The sequence below is a fragment of the Syngnathus acus genome, chromosome 1 (assembly GCF_901709675.1).
Source record: "Syngnathus acus chromosome 1, fSynAcu1.2, whole genome shotgun sequence".
Lineage (NCBI taxonomy): Eukaryota > Metazoa > Chordata > Actinopteri > Syngnathiformes > Syngnathidae > Syngnathus > Syngnathus acus.
In genome coordinates this window covers 17393276-17418427 of record NC_051087.1, presented here as the reverse complement: position 1 = coordinate 17418427, position 25152 = coordinate 17393276, and the positions used below count along the sequence as shown (strand labels likewise).

The following is a 25152-nucleotide window of genomic DNA, read 5'->3' as shown; positions in this document are numbered from 1 at the left end:
GTACATACCCCACCATGGAGTACGTCATCCCAAAAAAGGAAACTTGCGAGTGGTTTTTGATTGCTCCGCATCTTACCAAGGAACATCTCTCAACAATGAACTCTTGAAGGGCCCAAATCTTACAAACTCCTTAATTGGTGTCCTGCTACGTTTCTGTCATGGGAATGTAGCCATACTGGCAGATGTAGAGAAGATGTATTATCAGGTAAAGATACCACCAGAGCATGTTGACTTTTTGCGCTTCTTGTGGTGGGAGGATGGCAACACGTCTCGGCCTCTCATGGAATACAGGATGACAGTGCACATCTTCGGCGCAACATCATCAGCCAGTTGTGCCAGTTATGCCTTAAAGAGGACAGCTGAGGATAACAAAGGCAGCTTTTCAGCTGAAGCAGTGAACACAGTCCTCAACAACTTCTATGTTGATGATTTGCTGAAGTCCGTGGATACAGAGACCGATGCCATTCAACAGTGCAAGGAGTTGAAAGCTCTGTGTGCAGCAGGAGGTTTCAATCTCACCAAGTGGTCCAGTAACAGCCGAAACGTCTTGGTCCACATTCCTGAATGTGAAAGGGCTAAGGGAGTGAAGGACTTGGACCTAGACCTGGACGACCTGCCACTAGAAAGGACCCTTGGTGTGCACTGGAGTGCAGAAGATGACGTCTTCAAATTCCACGTGGCTCTCAAAGAGCAACCATGCACCAGGCGAGGCATCCTGTCCACGGTTAGTTCAATCTATGACCCGCTAGGATTTCTTGCCCCAGTGACTTTTCCAGCAAAACATCTGTTGCAGGAATTTTGCAGGCTGAACCTTACCTGGGACGAAGACATACCGAACACTCATGCACAATCCTGGAAACCTTGGCTGCATAGCCTTCGGACTCTTACAGCCTTCAACATCACCCGCAGTTTCAAACCAAAGAACTTTGGAAAAGTTGAACATGCACAATTGCACCACTTTTGCGATGCAAGTGAAGTAGGATATGGCATGGTGACGTATCTGAGGTTGGTCAGCAGTAAGGAGCAGGTACATGTGAAGTTTGTGATAGGGAAATCAAGAGTGGCACCGTTGAAATTTATGACAATCCCACGTCTGGAGCTGACTGCTGCAGTGCTGGCAGTTCGTGTAGAAGGGATGCTCGTAGATGAATTAAAAATCGACTTGGAACCATCCGTGTTTTGGACAGACAGTACGACAGTGTTGAAATACATAAAGAATGACAATAGACGATTTCACACATTTGTTGCAAATCGTGTAAATGCAATCAGAAGCAGGTCTGATGTATTACAGTGGAAACACGTTCCTGGAAAATTGAACCCAGCAGACTATGCATCCCGCGGATTAAACACTGCAGACTTTCTGAAAGGCAACAACTGGATCAATGGTCCCAAATTCCTGAAAGACTTAACCCAGCACTGGCCCAACGTACCTGTCGACCTTGCTATTCCTCCAGATGACTCAGAATTGAGAAGAGAAGTTCAAGTACATGCCACGTTAGCCAGTACCCATGATCCAACTAGTGTGTTGCTGAATTACTTCTCCACTTGGAGTAAACTCAGAAGAGCCGTTGCCTGGTTCCTAAAGCTGAAGAGTTTGCTCACACAATGTGTTCTCAAAAGAAAGGGGGCCTTAAAGGCAGACATGGCTGGCCCTAAGACACTCTCTGTTCAAGACCTGGAAGAGGCAGAAGAAGCCATTGTGAAGTTCTGCCAAAATCAAGGATTTCCACAGGAGATGGCATGCTTGCACAACGGAAGGAATGTCAACCGGAAAAGCTCCATCTTCAGACTGGACCCAGTCCTTGACCATGGCTTATTGAGGGTTGGTGGTCGCCTGAGCAGGATGGCTATGCCAGAGGTACCGAAACATCCAGCTATCTTGCCTAAAAGGCATCACGTTTCTGAGCTTCTGCTTCAACACATTCATCAGCAAGTTGGCCATTGTGGCAGAAATCACATCTTGGCAAGTTTAAGGCAAAAATATTGGATTCCTTGTGCAAATTCTCTTGCAAGGGAAATTGTGAACAATTGTGTCCCCTGCAGGCGGAACTTTGCACGTGCAGGTGAACAAAAGATGGCCGATCTGCCAATTGATCGTTTGACCCCTGACCTCCCTCCATTCTCACATGTTGGAGTGGATTACTTTGGACCAATAGAGGTGAGAAGAGGGCGTGGCATGGCAAAACGTTATGGCGTGCTATTTACTTGCCTGACTACTAGAGCAGTCCATTTGGAAGTAGCACACTCATTGGATACAGACTCTTGCGTGAATGCGTTTAGGCGCTTCATAGCCAGAAGAGGCTAAGTGAAAGAATTAAGGTCGGACAATGGAACTAATTTGATCTCTGCTGAAAAGGAGCTACGGGAAGCACTGAAATGATGGAACATGGATCAAATTGAGCGTAGTCTTATCCAGAAAGGTGTCAAGTGGACGTTCAATCCTCCAGCCGGTGCACACCATGGAGGCATCTGGGAGCGCATAATAAGAATGGTGAAAAGGATATTATCCTCCATCACAAACCAGCAGTCTTTGGATGATGAAGGTTTAGTAACAGTAATGTGCGAGGTTGAATCCATCCTGAACAGCCGTCCTTTGACAACCGTTTCCAGTGACCCTAATGACTTGGAACCACTGACGCCTAATCACCTACTGCAGCTAAAGGTCCAGCCCGTGCTTCCACCAGGAACATTCAAACAGGAAGACTTGTACGCCCGAAGGCGATGGCGGCAAACACAGTATATCGCAGATCTTTTCTGGACACGGTGGATACGGGAATATGTTCCACTCATGCAAGAACGATCCAAATGGTCCCGCATCAGGCCCAACTTTGGTGTGGGAGACATTGTTGTGATAGCTGATCCTACAGCACCGCGAGGCTCATGGGTGATCGGAAGAGTAATCGAAGCCATAGCAGATTCCAAGGGCCTTGTTCGTTCTGTGAGACTGCAAACTAGAACCAACCAGCTCTTACGGCCCATCAGCAAGATCTACCTGTTGGTAAAAGCCAACAACCAACATTGAACAAAGACTGCACATGTGCTTACATTTGCATCACATTCATACACTGATACTTGCACACATTTGTAGTATAATTGGACGTAAAACTTAAAATTAGAATTAAGAAATTAACATTGTTTATTTTTTGAAAATTGCCCCCATTGTGAATTTTTTGTTATAGCCACACGTGGTAGCTATGAGGGGCCAGATATGTTGGAGCCAATTTAGTTACCTTAGCTTAAATTCTTATTTTTGTTTAAGATTCGCTGGCCTTGGGCCATGGACCTTTATTTGACAAAGCCTTTGGTCACCTGATCAGTCACCTGATCAGGGAAATAAATAGGCTGCTCCCACTTGGTAGTCAGTCTCAGTTAGACAAGGAAGGAAGACAGTAGTGACATAGTTTTTTACCGCTAAAAAGCCCGCTTCAAGCTACTTCAAGTCTGCTCCAGGCTTGTAGTTTTTGGAACTTGAAACTTGGAATTTAGAAACCAAACTTTAGTTTACTTCTTTGAACCCTTTATGTTGAAACCTTAGTTGATTTACAAACAATTTGGATTTGTACCTGTGTGCCACCTGTTTGCCTGCCTGCCATTCCCTCTCCCCCCTATCCTTGCTTGGCCTACCACCTTTGCCTGCCTGCCATTGCCTCTCTCCCTCGGCCTGCCTGCCTGCCATTGCCTCTCTACCTCGGTCTGCATGCCTGCTTGCCTCCATTTGGACATTCTACCTCCACCTTCAAAAGGGTATGAGCAACAGCTGTACACAGTGTTTTAAGATAAGCGTGTGACAAGAACTATACAACATCTAACCTTTGAAATTTAAACTGAACTGAAGCTGACACTCACAACTTTATTCATCCCACAGCGGGGAAATTCACTCTTCACAGCAGCGCATATGAGTGCAAGAATAATACGAGTGCAAGAATAAAACAAGTGCCAGAATTACAAAAAAGGGTAAATAACAGACAAGGACAAACACAAGTGCTGCTAGCAGAGACGAAACACATTCATTTTATCAGGTGGCATGCATGTTGTAAAGTCTGACAGCAGAGGGAATGAAGGACCTGTGGAACCGTTCCTTCCTACACCGATGGTGCAAAAGTCTGCCGCTAAAGGAGCTGCTCAGGGACCGTACAATCTCATGGAGGGGGTGAGAGGTGTTGTCCATGATGGATTTAAGCTTAATCAACGTCCTCCTCTCACCCACAACCTCAATGGAGTCCAGGGGACAGCCCAGGACAGAGCTGTTCAATACATGCGTGATGTTTTTGTGAATCACGGACAGTCAAGGGCATCTAAGAATGCTGAATGTTTGATTATATCTTATGTTTTGACCAGCTCAGTGGCCTAGTGGTAGAGTGTCCGCCCTGAGACTGGAAGGTTGTGGGTTCAAACCCCGGCCGGGTCATACCAAAGACTATAAAAATGGGACCCATTGCCTCCCTGCTTGGCACTCAGCATTAAGGGTTGGAATTGGGGGGTTAGATCACCAACTGATTCCCGAGCGCGGCACCGCTGCTGCTCACTGCTCCCCTCTCCCCCAGGGGATGGATTAAAATCACACGGGGATGGGTTAAATGCAGAGGACAAATTTCACCACACCCAGGTGTGTGTGTGACGATCATTGGGACTTTAATCTTTAATCTTAATCTTAATCTTATGCTTGATGTGACATTGTATGTTGCCTAACGCCAGCCTTGGATTATTGGAAAATGTTCAGGACAGAGGGAATTTTTTTGCCTAACAATGAAAATATGTGGTAGGAAGCATGATTAACTGAGAATATGAAGAGAGCAAGTGCGTGGAATGTGAAAAGAATAAACAAATCCATGGTATGTGGTGAGTAAAACCTTTGCATGAAAAATAGACAAAGCATAGTCAGGAAACATTAACGAATTGAGTAGTCATGAAATTGCTAAATGCAGCATGATCACAAGTTCACGTCCCGGCTAACAGTTTATGTCACAGCCAAAAGTTCACGCAGTTCCGGACAAAATGACAAATTGGCAGGATGATGAATGGATGATGTGCGACAGAAGGTGAAGTGGATGTATGCAGAAGGTCGGTAGTGCAAGAATGGAGGTAAAATGTTTACAGGGAGTACACTTGGAGGAAGCATAACATTGACATAGCCCCCCTACACATCAACGGCAAGGGTCCACACCTTCAAGTATCTCGGCGTCTTCATCTCAGACAACACCTCCAGGTCAGAGAACATCACCTCCATCACCAAGAAGGCTCAGCAGCGGCTACACTTCCTGAGAGTTCTCAGGAACCACAACCTCAACTCCAACCTACTGCTGACCTTCTACCGCTCATCCATTGAGAGTTTGCTGACGTACTGCAAGAGACTGCAGAGAGTCGTAAAGGCAGCACAGAAGATCGTCGGCTGCCCTCTCCCCTCCCTGACGGACATTTAAGCGTCTTTCGGTCTTTGAAAAGCGCTACACAAATATAATTAATTAATTATTATTATTATTTACACCTCCCGCTGTCCCAGCAGAGTCAAGGCAATCTCAGTAGACAGCTCCCATCCTGGCTCTGTCCTGTTTGATCTGTTGCCCTCGGGGAGGCATTACAGGAATATCAGGACAAGGACAACCAGACTTAAAACCAGGTTCTTTCCAAGTCTCAATACGAACATGCAATAAGCCTGATCTCTTTGGTCTACATCCTTCTACTTGCAATATATTTATGCTTGGTCAGCATAACTGTGCATTTGTCACTTTGCAACCTTGTTTACGGACTATAAGTCGCTCCGGAGTATAAGTCGCACCAGCCATAAAATGCCCAAAAATGTGAAAAAAAACCATATATAAGTCGCTCCGGAGTATAAGTCGCATTTTGGGGGCCAATTTATTCGACAAAATCCAACACCAAGAACAGACATGAACGAGCAACAACAGGCTAAACGATACGGTATGCTAACGTGACAAACACAAACGAGGAGCTGAGAACGGGCCTGACGTAACATTCAGTTATTTAAAAAAAACTATTACATAAATAACACGTTTATAAAACCATCTGTGTCACTCCAATTCATTAAATCCATCGATCGTCCTTTGTCAACAATGCCGTGTGCCGCGCCGCAGTTCAAATTATTCCACAGGCCCATACGATATATAAACTATATTTTAAATAACTATCACATAAACAACAATATTATCAAACCATTTGTGTCACTCCAAATCATTAAATCCATCGATCAAATTTCTCGTCTTTTATCGATCGTCCTTTGTCAACAATGCCGTGTGCCGCGCCGCAGTTCAAATTATTCCACAGGCCCATACAGCGATATATAAACTATATTGTAAATAACTATCACACAAACAACAATATTATCAAACCATTTGTGTCACTCCAAATCATTAAATCCATCGATCACATTTCTCATCCTTTATGTCATCCTGGTGACAGAGGACATGTCCAGAAGATATGGCGCTTTAAAGTGTTAATTACTTTATTTAATTTTTTCTCTCTATTTTTCATGTTTTGAATATGTTCAAGATAAAGATATCAAAGCATGTGAAGTGATCAACTATACTAAAAATAACATGTGAAGTGGTCAACTATACTTGTAAGTAAGTGATGTGTTAATGATCAAGTAAAAATTTGTGAAAAAAACCATATATAAGTCGCTCCTGAGTATAAGTCGCCCCCCCCCCCCCCACGACAAGCTCCTCGTTTGTGTTTGTCACGTTAGCATACCGTATCGTTTAGCCTGTTGTTGCTCGTTCATGTCTGTTCTTGGTGTTGGATTTTGTCGAATGAATTGCCCCCCAAAATGCGACTTATACTCCGGAGCGACTTATATATGTTTTTTTTCACATTTTTGGGCATTTTATGGCGGGTGCGACTTATACTCCGGAGCGACTTATAGTCCGAAAATTACGGTATATATAGTTTCATATCTATCATATTTTTCTATACTTTAGGTTTTTTTCTATATACTTTATTGTTTTATTTTGCACTGTTGGGCACCTCCAATCTCGTTATACTATGTATAATGACAAATAAAAGGCATTCATTCTCTCAAAACCAGCAGAGGTACCAGAAGGAGAGCGCCAGGAGAAGAACAGCCAAGAACCCGGCCAAAGGGTGATCGCCAAGGCCAAAAGACTAGAAGCAGCTAGCTGGAAAAATAACAGCCCCCCAGCAAGTCAACCTCCCACACACACTGAATCGCCCCTCACTGCCCCCACTCCCCCCACTCCCAAGGAATCAGCTCTCATCGAACTTGCCCCCACTCAAATGGAATGAGGTCTCATCGAACTTGCCTCACTCCCATGGAATCACCTCTCATCGAACTTGCCCCCACTCCCATGGAATCACCTCTCACCAAACTCATCAAGCTCACCCCCCACCGTGCCGTGCAACTGAATATAAACTGACCAAGGAACTTTGTCATTGCTCTTTCTGAATGGCAATGTTCTGCTTGCGAGCATTGTGGGACGAAAAGCCCTGCGCTGTGTTATACTTTTCCTGATAACAGAGCTTTGTTAACAAGAATTTTGATTGAACTCAACCAACCTGTGTAAGTTTAATTTTTGTTTTGGTATTCTTTTCCTATGACTGAAGAAAGAAAACAAGCATGCAGTGAGTGAATTGGATAACAGATGATTGGCTCGAGGCCAGGGGTCTCAAACTCCAGTCCTCGGGGGCCGTATTCCTACATGTTTTCCAAGTTTCCCTCGTTAAACACACCTGATTCAAATGATCAGTTCATCCTCACGTTCTGCAGGAGCCTGATAATTGAATCAGGTGTGTTTAACGAGGGAAACTTGGAAAACATGTAGGAATCCGGCCCCCGAGGACTGGAGTTTGAGACCCCTGCTCTAGGCCTTGCCAAGAAGCGCGGGTAGGGCACTTCCAAAGTTGTGGACCAAATTCAACATAACCTTAGGCAAAAGTATCACCATTTCGGGATGCAAAAACATTTTTTTTAAAGTTTATATTAAAAAAATATTAACAGAAAAGAAAAACTTTTCCATTGAACACATTTTGTTACACAGAACATGAGAGTGACCAAAAATGAAGCGGTGCATAGTCATATCACAAAATTACATAGAACACTTTCAACTGTTTTCTTTTAACTGTTTTTATTGGGGAAAAAAAGCTTTATATTGCACTTGTGCTGAAATTATTTAACATTTATTTAAACAGTTATATTCTTCAATGTATTTTAAACAAGAAAATATAGCTTAATAGTACATTACAATAAATAAATAAATAAATAAATAAATAAATAAATAAGTAAAATGTAAACTTAGGTGATTTTAAAGTGCAAAAGTTATCTTGCAAATGTCTGCTCAATCGTTGGCTGTTCTAAAGCTTTGAATGTGGCTCCGGTGTGAGGGTGCGAGGCTTTGCCCTGCAATAAAAAAACAAAAAATATTTGATGAAATAAATGTGTAATTATAGTACAGTAATCCCTCACTACTTCGCGGTTCACCAATCGTGGAATCTGTGCATCGCGGATTTTTATGAAAACAAATATTGCGGATATATTCGGTGCATCGCGTCTTTTTGCGTCACTTGGAGCGTGGGGCTTGGTCTGTCTATATGACTTCACAGCAAACTATTGGCCGGTAGGAGACCAATGGGAACATGTTGATCTGTATCCTTCCCTATGATTGGCCTAGAGCTATAAGAGCTGGCTTTATGTCAATCTCCTAATACGTATCCACTCCTCCACTTTGTTTGTGTCAGCAGAATCAGCAGCATCTGTGATTCGTGCTTCGTTTTGTTGTCACAACCAAGGCAGGACAACCAAATGCAACAAGGGCTCTTTATTTGGGGAAAGTTTAAAGGAAACAAGGAGGTCTGAAATGCCGGCAGAGCAGGACTACGAGGCAAGCTGACGAGCCGGTCAGCTAGCTCGCGTCATTAAAGCAGAAGGGCATAGCAAGCTTTTTAAAGTTTGACTTGACTTTTACAAAAGTGTTTAAAAATACAAAAAAAGTTTAAAAAACAATAAAGTGTATAAAACTACAATAAAGGTTCATAAAAGTCTCGTGCGGATTTTATAACAATTTATTTACTCTTTTTCTTTTATTTTCTTATTTATGTAAATAATGTTGATGAAAATCTGTTTGACTTTAAAATGTTTACAAACGTGTTTTGAATACAAAAAAAAGCACGTAAAAGTACAATACAGTGTTTAAAAATACAATAAAGGTTCATAAAAGTCTTTTATAGATATTGTAACAAAATATTATCCATATATAATATTATCCAATATAATCCACATATGGTCTTGGAACCAATTATCCGCGATAAATGAGGGATTACTGTATATATACTGTATCTATATGTACGTATATTCCAGTTAATTTGAAGGAACAAACTTTAGCCTCACACTATGTTTGTGCACCACAGACACACACAAATTGTTACAAGCTACGTTTGCTTTGAGATCCAAATGTGCCACATGGCGCCAGGTTGTACAAGCCACTGGGGATTTTAAAGTTTGACACAACATAATCATAGTGTATAAACTTAACTGATCTGAACGTGGCATTTTGCCCAGTTTTGTTGATAAAAAACAATATGTAAAGGGAAAAACGAGAGGGATAATGTTCTCTCTAGCGTTATTAAAAACATGCAACTGTTACTTTATCAGTCTATTCATAATATATATTTCACAAATACTGTACAACTAAAATTGAAGTTACCTTCAATTCTGAGTAGGAACATGGGTGATGTTCCCGGAGATAACACATCATGTTTGAGGTATTTCACTTTTCTGTGACATTTTCTACAAATAGGAAGCCATCTTCTTCAATGCCGTAGTCCTCAGTCTTTCTGTAGCCGTAAAAATCCCACACAGCCGATTTAGTTCTATTGGCAGGGGGGAAAAGTTGTGTTGGCGCTTCTCTGCCACCTGCAGCAGCCATGCTTTCTGTTGTTACAGCAATGTGTCACAAAGTGAACCAGCGAAGGCGGGGGAGGGAGCGCTGCACTTTAAGATGAGAAAGTAGCTCCATCAAAACCAATTTCATGGTTATCATACCGTGGCTATTTAATCCCATGGTATTTTTTAATACCGTGGTATTTCGTGAAACCGTTTATTGTCCCATGCCTACCCGAAAGGAACGGACTTGGTGAGCGCTGCTTTAGAAGATCACTCTCTTGTTTCTTAACACTTGAGAAAATAAAGAAAAAATTAAATGTCCATACTACGGGAAATCTTAATTGAGACAAAGGCAGGATAAAATATTTGTAGACATTGATGTTTCTGGTAGGACGAACATTTTCTGGGTAAGGAACAAGACAAAGCATGGCTCTGAACCCACTATGATGACTAACAAATCGTTTTTACCCCCTCACACAAAGTCATCAGGATCCCCCTCTGTAATCAAGCTAGGTGGTTGAGCTTGATGTGACCTACTGGTGGTGAGCACCAACCTCAAGAGAAAACGTGGGTTCACCTCACCTTGGGCTTACCATCTTCGTGTAGGTTTTCAACATGCAGGCAAGGCTTTTGAGGGGTCCTATTTTGTACTCTCAGTATTGCGATTTTGCTTTTTACCGTGATTGTGTTGGCTTTTTCAAGCCACAGTCTTTCACTCTCAGAGCCAGCAGAGTACAGAGGCATCAGCCGACAAGAGTACAGAGGCATCTCAGCCTTTTCCGATGGAAGACCACAGCCAAATGTGAGGCTGTGGTGTTTTGTCGGATAAGGGTGGAGTGCCTTCTTTTGGCCAGGATGAAATCCACCTGAGATTAAAAAGTCAGGGAAGTATATACATATGCAACATCAACACTTACGTTTTTATGGTATCAATCTCAGCAGGGCACCACCCTTTAAGTTCACATGTCTTGATAGTAGCTTTGAAAGCAACACATCTCCCTGTAAGAATTCCTGAGCAATGAAACACTTCTGCAATTTAGTTTTGTGCACTTTCCCTTGCATGTGTAAATAAATTGTGAGATTGATATGAATTATCTTGCACAAAGAGATCATAAACTCACCATAACTTCCTGGCTTGTTAACAAGGCGTGTACAGTTGCTGTCATGGGTACAAATATATTTATCTTCACTCTACAAAACACAGAATGAATGAACATGAATGTATGGATAAATTAACAATATATCAATAAATCTCGACAGCAAAGAAATATAGTTCAGATACAGGTTTGAATCAGGAGTGAGCATTTCTGAGTGTAATTACCATATGAGGGTTCTTCTTTACGGTTGCTTGAATTTTAATTAGTTTAATTAGTCCAGATTGAAATCCTGCTGGTCTTGCTTTCATGATTTCTTTGGGTTATACCTGTTTTTGCAAACAAAAAATTGCGCGTCACATAATATTCTTTTGATTTGATTTAGTTTATTTCGGCAACTACATAGACTTATTACACTTATTACAGATTCATCTCACATTTGTTTGACATGACTTGTCAAAAAGGAAAATAAAAGGAAAGCAGGAGGAAGCAATTCTGCTTATCTAGTCCAGTCCCGATTACAACCAAGATTTCACTACCAGATACACAAGCTAAATTGAAGTAAATAGAATAAATGAAATTTTTAAAAAAAAAGTGAAGATAAAACGGGAAGTTTGCATAACGATTGATACCAATTTATTTTGTATACAGCAATGCCAAGTTGATTTAGTAATAATATGTTTTAACAGTTTGACTTATATACAACAGTGGCAGTATAATCAATTCAAGAAGTTTGGAGTCACAACCCCAAAGTCACCACCGACTGGCAACACTTGCTGGTCACACAGCTAATTGTCTCCCATGCTGGCCTCCTGTCATTTGACCGTTTTCTTATTGAGTTCAGACATCTCAAAACGGAGCGTTGCCATCATCTTGCCTTTGTCCTCTTAGCCCTCAGGTTGCTTTCCAACCTGCTTCGTTCTTTTCAGCTCTTTTTTTTTCTCCTAGCGCTGTCGTGTGTGTGGCAGCCTTCCAGCAGTTCTCTCTCTTCTTTTCTAGTACTATATCATTTTGGTGTTGTGGCGACTATTGTCTACTCGAGGGGTTTTCTCCTTGACCTGAGAGCCCGGTCCCGGGTGGGTGCAGTTCCACACTTGCCTGAGGAGGTGAGGAAGCCCTATCGGGCCTGCAGAACCGGGGCTAAGCTAAAGAGTAAGCTAACGGCTCGGCGGCTCACTGATAAGTGCCATTTTAAGCCTCCTGTACCTGTGATCCTGGCGAACGTCAATTCGCTGCAAAATAAGCTGGTGACGACTGTGAAGTCCTTCAGAGAGTGCAGTTTGCTGTGCTTCTGTGAGACATGGCTGACGGGAAGCATACCGGATGCTAGCATTGAACTACCGGGCTTCAGCATGATCAGAGCATCACACATCCCACATCAAAGCCTGTGGGAAGAGTAAAGCTGGTGGTCTCGCACTGTATGTCAATGTAAGGTTGTGCCATCCTGGGCATGTGTACGTCAAGACTTCCATCTGCTCTAGTGAGATCGAACTTTTAGCGGTGAGCCTGCATCCTTATTATCTGTCCAGGGACGATGAACAAGCCATTGCCATTCTTGTTCACGTTCCTCCGCATACCAACACCGGAGTAGCGTGTGACATCATCCACTCCGCGGTTGCTGACCTGCAGACAAAACACCCTGAGGTGCAGCTGCCACTGATCTCGAGGGACTTAGTAAATACAGTAATGTGACTTTGGACAAGACTCTACCTGTCTTCACCCAGTATGTGGATTGTTACACCAGGGGAAATAAGACAATCGACTTGCTTTATGCAAACGCTGAAGATGCGTACAGTGCCACCCCTCTGCCTGCACTCGGGAAGGGAGATCACAACTTGGTCCTGCTTCATCCGTGTTACAAGACTAAACTGAGTAGACTTCCGAAGACCACTCGCCTGTTCAGGAAATGGTCGCCTGAGGCTGAGCTATCGCTGAGGGACTACGTTGGGACTACCGACTGGGATGTGTTGCTGGGGCCACGCATTGAGGACGTTGAGGAGCCTGTTGACCATACCATTGATTACATCAACTTCTGCATGGATGTTTTGATTACAGTGCGGACGATGCACTGCTATGCCAACAACAGGCGGTGGATTACAAAGTGGAATCAAAGGCCTCTTGAATCGGCAGAAGCGGGCCTTCAAGGACAGTGATAGGCAGGAGCTCAAGCGAGTACAGAAGGAGCTCAGCTTAGCTCAAGGTGGCAAGGTCACTGCAGGAAGAAGTTGGAACTGAAGCTGCAGTCGAGCAGCATGAAGGAGGTGTTGGACGGGATGAGGTTGATCACTGGCTGTGGTCCGAGTGAGAGTGTCACTGTTAGTGGCGGTGTGGAAAGGGCCAATCAGCTGAATTACTTTTTTACCAGATTCACAAACACCTGCTTGTCATCGCTCTCACTTCGCCCGGCCACCTCTGCTCCCCGATCTGCCCTTCCGCCCAGGGTGACGGCAGCTCAAGTGAGTGGCCAGCGGAGGAGACTCCGCCCCTTTAAGGCGGTAAGGTCCAGATGGTGTATCTCCTCATCTGCTGAGGGCCTGTGCTCTGGAGCTGGGTGACCGTCTCCAGCATGTCTTTAACATCAATCTGGAGATGATGCAAGACATCGTGCAGCATCCCTGTCCCCAAGAAACCACGACCTACGGAGCTAAAAGACCAGTTGCGCTGACTTCTCACGTTTGCTGCCTCTCCAGCTCAGGCCTCAGGTTCGCCATGCTCTTGATCCTCTACAATTTGCATATTGAGAGAAGGTGGGGGTGGAGGATGCTGTTGCCTGTAACCTGCGTCTCTCTCTCTCTCTCGCTCTCTCTCTCTCTCTCTCTCTCTCTCACACAGGAGGGGATGGGCGAGCACACAGACACATAGTAACACGGCTGGGGAGGAGACATGACACATTCAGCCTGACAAGATGTTGGTGATGGGTGTGATCGCACACCTGAGGGCCAACCACCTGCACCAAAACACCGACAAGTCCAGGGAAATGGTGGTGGATTTCAGGAGGCCCATGCCTTGTCTTGGCCGGTGACTATCAATGGAGAGTGTGTGGAAATAGTGCAGACTTATCAATATCTTGGAGTGTTGGACGACAAACTTGACTGGTCTGCGCATGTGGACGCTTTATGCAAGGACAATGCCGACAGTACTTCCTCATGCAGTTGGCATCCTTTAATGTCTGCAAGGTGATGCTGCAGATGTTTTATCGTACTGTCGTGGCGAGCACCCTCTTCTTTATGGTGGCGTGGGATGGCGTCAAGAAGAGGGATGCCTCCCGCCTGGGCAAACTAATGAGGAAGGCAGGTTCTATTGTGGGCACAAAGCTACCTGATCTGGCATCTGTGGCAGAACAGCGTGTGTTGGCCAGGCTGCTGTTCATCAAAGACAACCCCGATCACCGACTGGGCGGATGAGGAGATTCAGTGACAGGCTGTTGACACCGTCTTGCTCCATGGAGAGGCTGAGAAGTTCCTTCCTTTTCTATGCCGTGAGACTTTTTAACTCGTTGCGGGAGTTAGGAGCGCGCTCACAGCCGTGACATTGTTTCATTGTTTATTTATTTATTGAGTTTTTTTTTTAATTGATCTACTTACCGATTTATTAATACCGTATTGGTCCAAATATAAGATGACCCCCTCTTTTTCAACACTCAAGTTTGAAAAAAATACTTTTTGAACACCAAATTTAATTTTTATACAGAAAATGATTACATCTGAAACAAATGATTATAACAATATACTCGAGAGAAAAAGCATGTTATTTTCCTCATTCAAATCATGCAAAAACTGTATCACATCTTAATATCAGAACATTTAAATATGTAAACTAAAGTACAATCACATTTGTAAATGAATGGCTTCTGGTTTTTGAAATGTAAATAAACCAATCTACCGTGACAAAACAACAATATTGCAATAACTGCATTAACCATCAAAGGGAATTCTAACTGTAGTTTTGAAACAAATCTGAAGAAGGAAAAACATTGCAATAAAACAATGCAAACTGCTACCGCTATTGTTGGGGAGCCTGAGGACTGTATAGGGGGTTGGCTCGGATGGTTCTGCTCTTGTCGCCCCCAGGTGTCGGTCAGAACACAGGAGGGCAGACGTGGTTCAGTTTTGATTGCTTTACTGAATTATTGGCAAAAGAGTATAGGGGCATACAGGCAAACTGGCAAAAGGGTATAGGCACATGTTTGGTCGTAAGTATGTGAGAGCAGGTGTGTGTAGTGTACATGGGTGAGTCTTTGGGTGTGTGAATGTGATTCTTGTGTGTGTGATTATTGCAGGGGTCACCAACCTTTCTTAAACCGAGAGCTACTTCCTAGGTACTGATTAAGGCAAAGGGCTACCAGTTTGACACACACTTCTGAAATAGCCAATTTGCTCAATTTGGCTTTCACTATGTGTTATTATTGTCATTTCCAGTTCACATGTAAGTGTGATTTTAACAAGAATATCAAAAATACAGTCAAACCTTGGTTTTTGACCACAATCCGTTCCAGAAGGCGGTTCGAGAAGCGAATCGGTCGAATTCCGAATCTATTTCTACAAATAATGGAAATTTTTTTTATCTGTTTCAAGACAAAAAACCCGCCTTTTTAAAGCATTTTTTCGTTTGCGCATATTTGTCCGATCGCGCAATTGCAGCGCACCGCCGAACGCGCAACCGTACCGCGTCGCCCACCGCGCAACTGCACCGCGCTGGTCGCATTATTGTGACAGAGCCGTCGCTAAAATTTAGAAAATATTTTTAAAGTCTTGATGTACTTTCCAAAATTTAAGTGCACCTCAGTGCGCAGGGAGCTTAATTTGGTCCGATCACGCAACCGCAGCGCGCCCGGGCGCTCATTGTCACATTGCTTTAAGAGCGTCTTTGTGTTTTAGGATGGCTTTACTGCTCCCACTTGCTGTCTTTGGAGGCATGATTAGGGGTTAATACAATCCTCAAAGTAACGAAAATACAATAACAACGGAGTCAGTCGACATCCGGGTCGCGCGGTCGGGTTTTCTCGGGTCCTCCCGGCTCATCTCGCGAGGTTCGACCTCCGCATTTTGTTCGACAACCGAAGCAAAACAATCTCGAATTTTTTGTTCGAATTCTGATTATTTTGAGAACCGGGACGTTCGAAAACCGAGGTTTGACTGTAAAATAAATAGATGCAGCTCATTGACAAGTGCTGCTATTTGAGCTAATTTTAGAACAGTCCTGCGGGCAACTCATGCGGTCCTCACTGGCGACCTGGTGCCCGCGGGCAACGTGTTGGTGGCCCCTGGATTATTGTATGAAGCGTGTGAAGGGTGTGTGTGTGTGTGTGTGTGTGTGTGTGTGTGTGTGTGTGTGTGTGTGTGTGTGTGTGTGTGTGTGTGTGTGTGTGTGTGTGTGTGTGTGTGTGTGTGGTTCTGCAACAGACAGAAATACAGCACGTAAGTCAACGCTCAACTTTTGACATCACACAACACTAGTAGACGGCACACATTACATAACTAACGGCGCGTAACGGTTCCGTTATACTAAATAACCATACATGAAATTCTCTCAGCAACACACCAAACATAAGTCATCGAGACAACAAAATACATTTGCTGGCGACCGTTAGTTGCCATGCCGCTCCGTAACGGCTACTTGTACGATGCGAGGCAAACTTAAAGGAACGTGCCAGAGCTGTCAAACAAACGGCGCGCACACGAAGCAAACCGCGATCGGACAACCGGCACAACAGTGGACAGTAGTAACAATGAAATGTATGTATATACTCACTTTGTGTCAAAGACGCACACAATCACAGCAACATACTCAGGCGATACCAGCAACCTTTAACTTACCGCTGTGCACAAGTGAATAGGTATAATGTCTAGAGCCCGAATGTAAGAAGACCCCCACTTTTTCAGTCTTATGCAAAAAAACATCGTCTTATATTCGGGCCAATACGGTATTACGCTATCTTCCGTTATCGATATTAGTATTGTCTATCTGTTTATTTATCTGTGTATTTATGTATTTAACTCTTTGCACTTGAATTTCCCACCGGGGATCAACAAAGTATCTATCTATTAGGGGTGTAAATCGCGGGTTTTGTCACGATACGATATCATATCGATACAAAGAATCACGATACGATATTTGCCGATATCTTAAAGCCTGCTGTGATTCATTCACGATACATCACGATATAGTGCTCCACGATCGATATTTTTATTTTTATTTATTTTTTTTAATAAAAAATATAGAACAATATCCTGATTTATAACAATTCATACGCAAAATCAACAAGGTACTGCAAACTCTTTATTTAGGAAATTACAAGAGTATTGTAGTATACAAAGTGCTTATTTTAACACTGAACTTTATCAAATTCCTATATTTTTTCTCATATAAGTAAAGAAAAATGAATATTCTTTCTTTTTTTGTAATACCATTAACTTTAAAGTGCATTACTGAACTATTTATTTACAATAATTTTAATTGTCCGTTGAGCCATCTTTTCTTTGGAATCCAAAGTGCTTCCAAACGAATTACTTGAAGCCCAAAGGGGAGCGAATTTCCTCGTCTTCTTGGTAGGGATGGGCGATACCAATGATTTTGGATTCGATCCGATACCAAGTATTTCCTGCCCAAAAATACCCGATATCGATCCGATATCGATACCGGAAGTGTAATTTCCCGCCATAAAAAACAATTTAAATCTTGGCAATCAGGTCTGTGATGTTTCTTGCTCTTGGAGAGTCATCTATTGAATTTTGTAGAAAAAAGTATTACGTCATGTACATGAATTATTAACCTTTTTAGAAAAACATTAATGGAAGATGCATATTAATAGTATAACTTTAATTAAAAGGAGCTATTCTTTACTTTTTTCTCTCTCTCTCTGTTGTTGGGAAAAAGTTTTGTCTTTTAGTATATTGTAAAAAGAGACATGGTACCAACAGAGATGCAGGGCTTAATCGTCATGAGCAGCAAAACTATCAATTTGTAAAGCCACTGGATACTTACATTTAATATTGTAATACTTTAGTGTTGTTTATAGGAAGTGGAGTTACAAATAAAACGTATGGCGTTCGACCACAAATTGAAAAGGGGAAAACTTTATTTATAAATGACTGACTAAAGCGCAGTAATTATTGCTTCAAATAGCACATCAACCACAAATGCTTACGATTTTTGGTTAGCACGTGATACCTGGATATGTCTTGCCTTTCTGAAACGCTGCTTCTAAGCTAAGGTACTTTGGTACCTTAGCCTCGGTGTGGCTGCAGGGTTTTCCGTCGCTGCCTTAGTGTCTGCGGCACGTTTCAACTGCAGCTCTTCATGAACAGTGGTGTGAATTTTACTTAAATGTTTTGTTAAGTTTGTGGTGTTGCCACAATATTTAATCGTTTTGTGACATATTTCACATCTTGCCTCGTTGTTATTAACTAAAATATAATACCTCCAAACCAGACTTCTCTTACGTTCGGACTGGGCCGCCGCCGTGGCCATGCTTGTTTGTGTTTGGATTGGAACGGGAGGCGGAGGTAGAGGGCTTGGCTTGTGAGAAAAGGGGGCGGGAGCAGAGCAGAGCAGGACACGCCGGTGCAGCAGGCGGAAGGAAAAGTAGTGCTAGCATGAGTGCAAGTCGTCAAATTGGAGCAGAAAAAAATGAGGAAAAATATAATTAAATAATTGTAAGTATCGATATTTTAGCTAGGGAGATCGATACTCAAAAATGAGCAGCCTGGATCGATATATCGATATTTTGGTATCGATCCGCCCATCCCTACTTCTTGGACACTAGCCATAGCACCAGCCCAGGAGCCGCGTAGTTGTCGGCTCCCCTTTCACGTGCCTGCTCTGCTCACAACACAACACGCCGCGTACTGCTCCCGGAAAGAGGAAGCAAGCAACAATGAACTGGATTTCAAAATAAAGTCGCGTCTAATGTCCGAGGTCAAACACGGCGATATAAATCGATGTTTACGTTTAGCATCGATGCCAATAAATCGTAGAGCATTATATCGATTAATCGATGTGTATCGATGAATCGTTACACCCCTACTATCTATCTATCTATCTATCTATCTATCTATCTATCTAGCTAGCTAGCTAGCTAGCTAGCTAGCTAGCTAGCTACCTATCTTTACAGGTGCAACCACATGAGGGTCAACGTCGAGTGGGGATAGTCTGGTCGATCTCACTTAGAAGTTCCATAGCTTATGATACAGTTGGGGAAGTGCCTGTTCCTGCCGCTAGAAGATCTGCTGATATACCGTAATTTTCGGACTATAAGTCGCACCGGAGTATAAGTCGCACCAGCCATAAAATGCCCAAAAAAGTGAAAAAAAACATATATAAGTCGCTCCGGAGTATAAGTCGCATTTTGGGGGGCAATTTATTCGACAAAATCCAACACCAAGAACAGTCATGAATGAGCAACAACAGGCTAAACGATAGGTATGCTAACGTGACATAAACACAAACTAAGAGCTGAGAACGGCCCTGACGTAAAATTCAGAGTTATTCAAAAAACTATTACATAAATAACACGTTAATAAAACCATCTGTGTCACTCCAATTCATTAAATCCATCAATCGTCCTTTGTCAACAATGCGTGCGCGCCGCTGACGGCTCTTGCACTTCAAAATATTCCACAGGCCCATACAACGATATATAAATTATATATCAAATAACTATTATATAAGCAATAATGTTATCAAACCATCTGTGCACTCTAAATCATTAAATCCATCGATCAAATTCCTCGTCCTTTGTCAACAACGCCGCGCGTGTGTGCGCCCTGACGTCAGCCTCGTCGTTATTCCACAGATCTACTATATAACTATATTGTAGCGTTAACAAAGTTCAAGGAAAGACGTGGGTTTGGTAAACAGCTCTTTATTTAACAAAACAAACTTCCAGGCGTGTGGCGGCGTGGACTTCCAGCCACGGAAATGGAAGAGAGCTCCATAGAATAGGACCGGGCGTGCGTAAAAGCCATGACCGAGCCCCATCCACCGTCCCCGGACAGCCACCCGGCCGAGCGCCGGCCCTCGACTTCCATCCACGGAGGTGAAAGACAGCTCGGTAGAGTAGGACCGGGCGTGCGTAAAAGCATTGTCCGAGCCCCATCCACCGTCCCTGGGCAGCCACCCGGCCGAGCGCCGGCCCCCGACTTCAATCCACGGAAGTGAAAGAGAGCTCCGTCGAGTCAATCTTTGTCCTTTATGTAAACAACGCCGCGTCGCCGCGCTGCTGACGTCACTTGAAATTCAAATTACAGTAATCCCTTGCTACATTGCGGTTCGTTTATCGCGGTTTCATTTTTTATTTTTTTTTTTGTTGAAGATTTTTGAAAAAAAACACATATAAGTCACTCCTGAGTATAAGTCGCCCCCCCACCCAAACTATGAAAAGACCGCGACTTATAGTCCGAAAATTACGGTATATATATATATATATATATATATATATTATATTATATTGGTCCACGGACAAACAAAACATTCAAGTAAACAATACAAAAAGTAAAAACAAGAAGGCACATACAATGAATAAATAAGAGCAATGAAAAAATAATAAATAAATAAATAAATAAGAGCAGCATGGTTGAAACGGAGCAATTGTGCATACAGCAGACAGTCAGTATATAGCGCAAAAGTACAGGAGGAGTAGTGCAAGGCAGCCAACGTGGCCCAAAAGGCCAGGACGTTATGCAGCCGAGGGTGGAGGGGGGAGAGAGTTCAGGATCCTAACAGCCTGGAGTATGAAGCTGTTGGTGTGTCTGGTGGTGCGGGAGCGCAGGATTCTGTCCCTCTTCCCAGAGGGCAGAAGATCAAAAAAAGTGTGAGCGGGGTGACTCACATCCCTCACAATCGTGGTCGCCTTGCGGGTGAGATGGAAGGTGTAAATGTCCTTCAGGGAGGGGAGTGAAGCACCAATAATCCTACCAGCTGTGTTCACTATGCGCTGCAGGGCCTTCATGTTGTATTCAGTGCAGCTTCCACCCCACACAGCGATACAACTGGAGAGTACGCTCTCAATGGTGCCACCGTAGAATATGGTCATGATGGCCGGTGGAGCACTTGCTCGCCTGAGTTTCCGCAGGAAGTACAGGCGGCGCTGAGCTTTCTTCACCAGTGATGCAGTGTTGGTGGTCCAGGAGAGGTCTTCATTGATGTGCACCCCCAGGAATCTGGTGCTGCTCACTCTCTCCACCACAGCACCGTCGATGGTCAGTGGCAGGTGTTGGGTGTGACCCTTCCGGAAGTCAACAACAATCTCCTTGGTCTTGCTGACGTTCAGCAGGAGGTTGTTGTCCCTGCACCACGTGGTCAGAAGGTCGACTTCCGACCTGTATTGAGTCTCGTCACCCTCGGTGATGAGACCCACCAGAGTCGTTTCGTCAGCAAATTGCGGTTGTTGCTGTAGGTTGCAGTGCAGTCATGCGTCAGCAGGGTGAAGAGCAGCGGACTGAGCACGCAGCCTTGGGGGGGCCCCGTGCTCAGCGTGATGCTGCTTGAGATATTGTCGCCAACACGTACTACTTGAGGCCTCTGGCAGAGGAAGTCCAGTAGCCAGTTGCAGAGGTAGGTACTGAGTCCCAGTTTGTCGAGTTTGCAGATAAGTCGCTGTGGTACAATGGTGTTGAATGCAGAACTGAAGTCCACAAACAGCAATCTCACATACGAGTCTCTTTTTTCCAGGTGGGTGAGGGCTGAGTGGAGGGCAGAGCAGATTGCATCCTCAGAGGACCGTTTGGCTCGGTAAGCAAACTGGAAGGGGTCAAGGGTGGGGGGAGAATGGATCTGATGTGTGTCATGACAAGCCGCTCAAAGCACTTCATGGTGATGGGTGTCAGTGCCACGGGGCGGTAGTCATTGAAGCAGGATGGAGCAGTTTTCTTCGGCACAGGTATGATGGTGGCAGCCTTGAAACATGATGGGACGATGGCTTGCTGCAGGGAAGTGTTAAAGATGTCTGTGAAGACATCCTTAAGCTCCTCAGCGCAGTCCTTGAACGCTCGACCTGGGATGTTGTCTGGGGCTGCCGCCTTACGGGTGTTGATAGCAGCAAGTGTCCTCATCACGCTATCGGTAGAGAGGCACAGGGGCTGCTCGTGTGGAGGGGGAGGGGTCTTCAGCGGGCAAGTGCTGTTCTGAGCGTCAAAGCGAGTAAAGAAGCGGTTCAGATCTTTGAGCAGAGGGATGTTGCCCTCACAGCTCTGCGGCGAGGGCTTGTAGTCCGTGATGGTCTGAATGCCCTGCCATAGGCTTTGTGCGTTCCTGCTGTCTTTGAAGTGGGCGGTAATCTTGCAAGTGAATGCCTTTTTCGCTTCCTTGATGCTAGGGGACAGGTTGGCCCTCGCTGTTCTCATGCCAGCTTCATCCCCAGCTCTGTAGGCTTTGTCTCTGGCCCTTAGCAGCCTGAGGACATCCCCTGTCAGCCATGGCTTCCAGTTAGCCAGAGTGATGATGTATTTTGTGTGGGTCACATCATCAATGCACTTTGTGATGTAAGAGGTTACAGAGTCTGTATACTCCTCTATGTCTGTCTGATTGTTGTAAGTGGCTGCCTGCTTAAACATTTCCCAGTCTGTTGTGTCAAAGCAGTCTCGAAGAGCATCAAAGGCTCCCTCAGGCCACACTTTTACCCGCTTGCGAACCGGACTGGATGCTTTCACTCTTTGTCTGTATGCGGGCATTAGCAAAACAGTGATATGGTCAGAAAGTCCAATGTGGGGGAGGGGCGTGGCTTTGAAAGCTCCTTTATGTGGAGTGTAGACCAGGTCCAGGAAGCTGTCGCCACGTGTTGGAAAATCAACATGCTGGTGTAGCTTTGGAAAACCAGAAATCCACATTTGCCTTGTCCAGCTGATCTGTCTTGGCATTCTCACCTTTGTGAAATTCCATCTTCCATCTTGAATTCTAATCCAATCAAGTGAGTTTCCATTCCATTTAGAGTGTCCATAGTTTTCTGCTGATTTGTTTCCAGAGTTTTCTGATTTGTTCCCATCTGATTGAGGAGTAAATCCAAAGTTGCCGGGTACTTTTTTGGCCCCATTGCTCCAAAATGTTCTTCTTTTGCTCTTCCCTTGTACAATTAAAGCTAGTTTGTATTTACTAAATTGTATTTTACATGTCTGTATGTCTGTATGTCGTTATCTCCCAACCTTGAGAGCAGAACAGATCGTGTCCTACTTTCTTGACTGCTTGAACTTCACCTATGACTTTATAACAATAAATACATATTTATTTAGCAAAATGAATGTTTTTGGTTGGTGGGTGGGTTGGAGTGTGTGTTGGGTATGTGGTGTACAGACAACAGCCGTCATGCGCCGAAACGTCATCTTAATGGTGAGGGTGGGAAATTGTGATAAGAAAAATGGCATCTTCCATTGGACAAATTATCCATTTATTAATTTCAACCAGTTCAAATATTATAGAAAGATCAATAGTATTGACAGTGTCTGACCTCTGGACAGTATCCTTGAACTTGGTTTTCTGTTGTTATCAGTTTGGTAATGATGCAGAAGACAGAAGCACCCTAAAAAGATAAATGAGCACATGACCAATGTATACCACAGGATTTCATCAACCAAATTTTTCATACCTGTGTTGGCATGACGTAGTCTGCAACATCCATGACTTTGTCATTGTAGACTCCAAAACCTTTTACCTTGGTCATTACTGAAGATTCAATTGCTGTGTCTCGCACTTGGTAAGCCTTTTCATAAACAAAGACCCACCTGAAATACAAGGAGAAAAAATTAAGTAGTGAAACAGCAAAAGCTAGTCAGTGGCTTTAAAAAAAAAAGTCTTGCTATATTTTTGTCACATGTACAGTAAAAACGCAATGATAGCACTGATCAAGGAAATTGTTACTTTGCTCATCTCTGTGCATTTATACAAAGAATACATATAAAACTTTATATCGTGCATTTCAGCTCCACATGTAACAAAGGTCTTTATTTATAATAAAATAATACTGTCAAATCCGCACTTATCGAACGTATGTGACCCGACCCTCCGTTTAAAGGGTTAAACTCCCCTTCGACCCCTCTGCTGTAACGCAGCCCTCATGGGGAGACGAGAGTTTCCAGATCGAGGCGGAAAAAGATTCGTCCGAGTCTAACCGCCTCTAAGATATCAATTCTGAAAGAATTAATCAAATCTTTTTAGGATGCCAATCCCTTTAAAGTCACCCCTACGCCAGTGCAGAGTAACTACCTGGTCGAGACCCGACGTCGGAGCGACCGCGCCCTTTTTACAGCGGTTCCTTCCCCTTTTGGATTTGTAGCTCTTGTATTCGCTTGGATAAATTTACCGTTTTTTTCCATGTATAATGCGCAGAATTTAACTACCGTTTTTTTCCGTGTATAATACGCAAAATTTAACTAATTTATTGTCCTAAAATCTGGGGTGCGCATTATACATGGGTACAATTTTTTTTTAATTTTTTTTTTTTTAATTTTTTATTTTTTTTTTTTTTTTTTTTTAAGAAAATCATGGTACTGGTACGAGTATTGATTTATGTATTGTTCTCTTCTTGTCATGTTGTGAAAGAATGTGGGTTGAATAAATACCGAAAGAACAATAGTGTGTTTGTACTGTGCTCTGGTCATTTCGTCAAAGAAGGGATAATAGTCCTCTTCTCTTCTTGACTGACAATGAATGTGATAGTTTAATACAATCAGCAAATAACAAAATGCGTATTACAGGTAATATTTTATTTCACAACACTTTGCCTTGTTCCTTTCGTCTCTGCTGTTCACTTCAAACACGCTCCATACGAACGCAATGCTCTCGTATCAGACGCTTGCTCGATCACCTGCTCGTTTGCTGTCACAATGTACCCTACACAAATCCGAAACATTTGTTGCGGCTCCGAGTCACGACGAGGGGCAAGTTTTGGTTTCCAAGGGTGTTTTTATTCCTCTTCAACGTCTCTCCCATACAGAGCCGCCTTTTTCACATGTCCGCACGTCACTTTCCTCTCTTTTCATCTGATCGCGGTGGTGCCTTTACGGGCAGTCGGAGAAATCAACGCCAACAAAAAAAATACATCCAGCCTAGTTAAGACCATACCAAAGACTATAAAAATGGGACCCATTGCCTCCCTGCGTGTGTGACGATCATTGGGACTTAAAAAAAAAAAAAAAAAAAAAAAGAAATTAAAAAAAAAAAAAAAAAAAAAATTGGGTGCGTATTATACATGGGTACAGGCTTTTTTCCAGCATC

At 43.5% G+C, this 25152-nt stretch overlaps 1 protein-coding gene across 1 annotated transcript in view; it reads right to left on the bottom strand.

The window, feature by feature from the left end:
* LOC119122448 (P2X purinoceptor 3-like) overlaps positions 1-23815 on the bottom strand; it is a 103785-nt gene extending 79970 nt beyond the window's left edge. The window contains exons 1-5 of the mRNA XM_037250772.1: positions 23778-23815; positions 23525-23660; positions 23387-23458; positions 10975-11044; positions 10771-10864 (exon numbers count right to left, since the gene is read on the bottom strand). Of these exons, the coding sequence (XP_037106667.1) occupies positions 10771-10864; positions 10975-11044; positions 23387-23458; positions 23525-23660; positions 23778-23815 (410 nt within the window). The remainder of the gene's footprint in view (positions 1-10770; positions 10865-10974; positions 11045-23386; positions 23459-23524; positions 23661-23777) is intronic.
* Positions 23816-25152: the final 1337 nt, after the last annotated feature.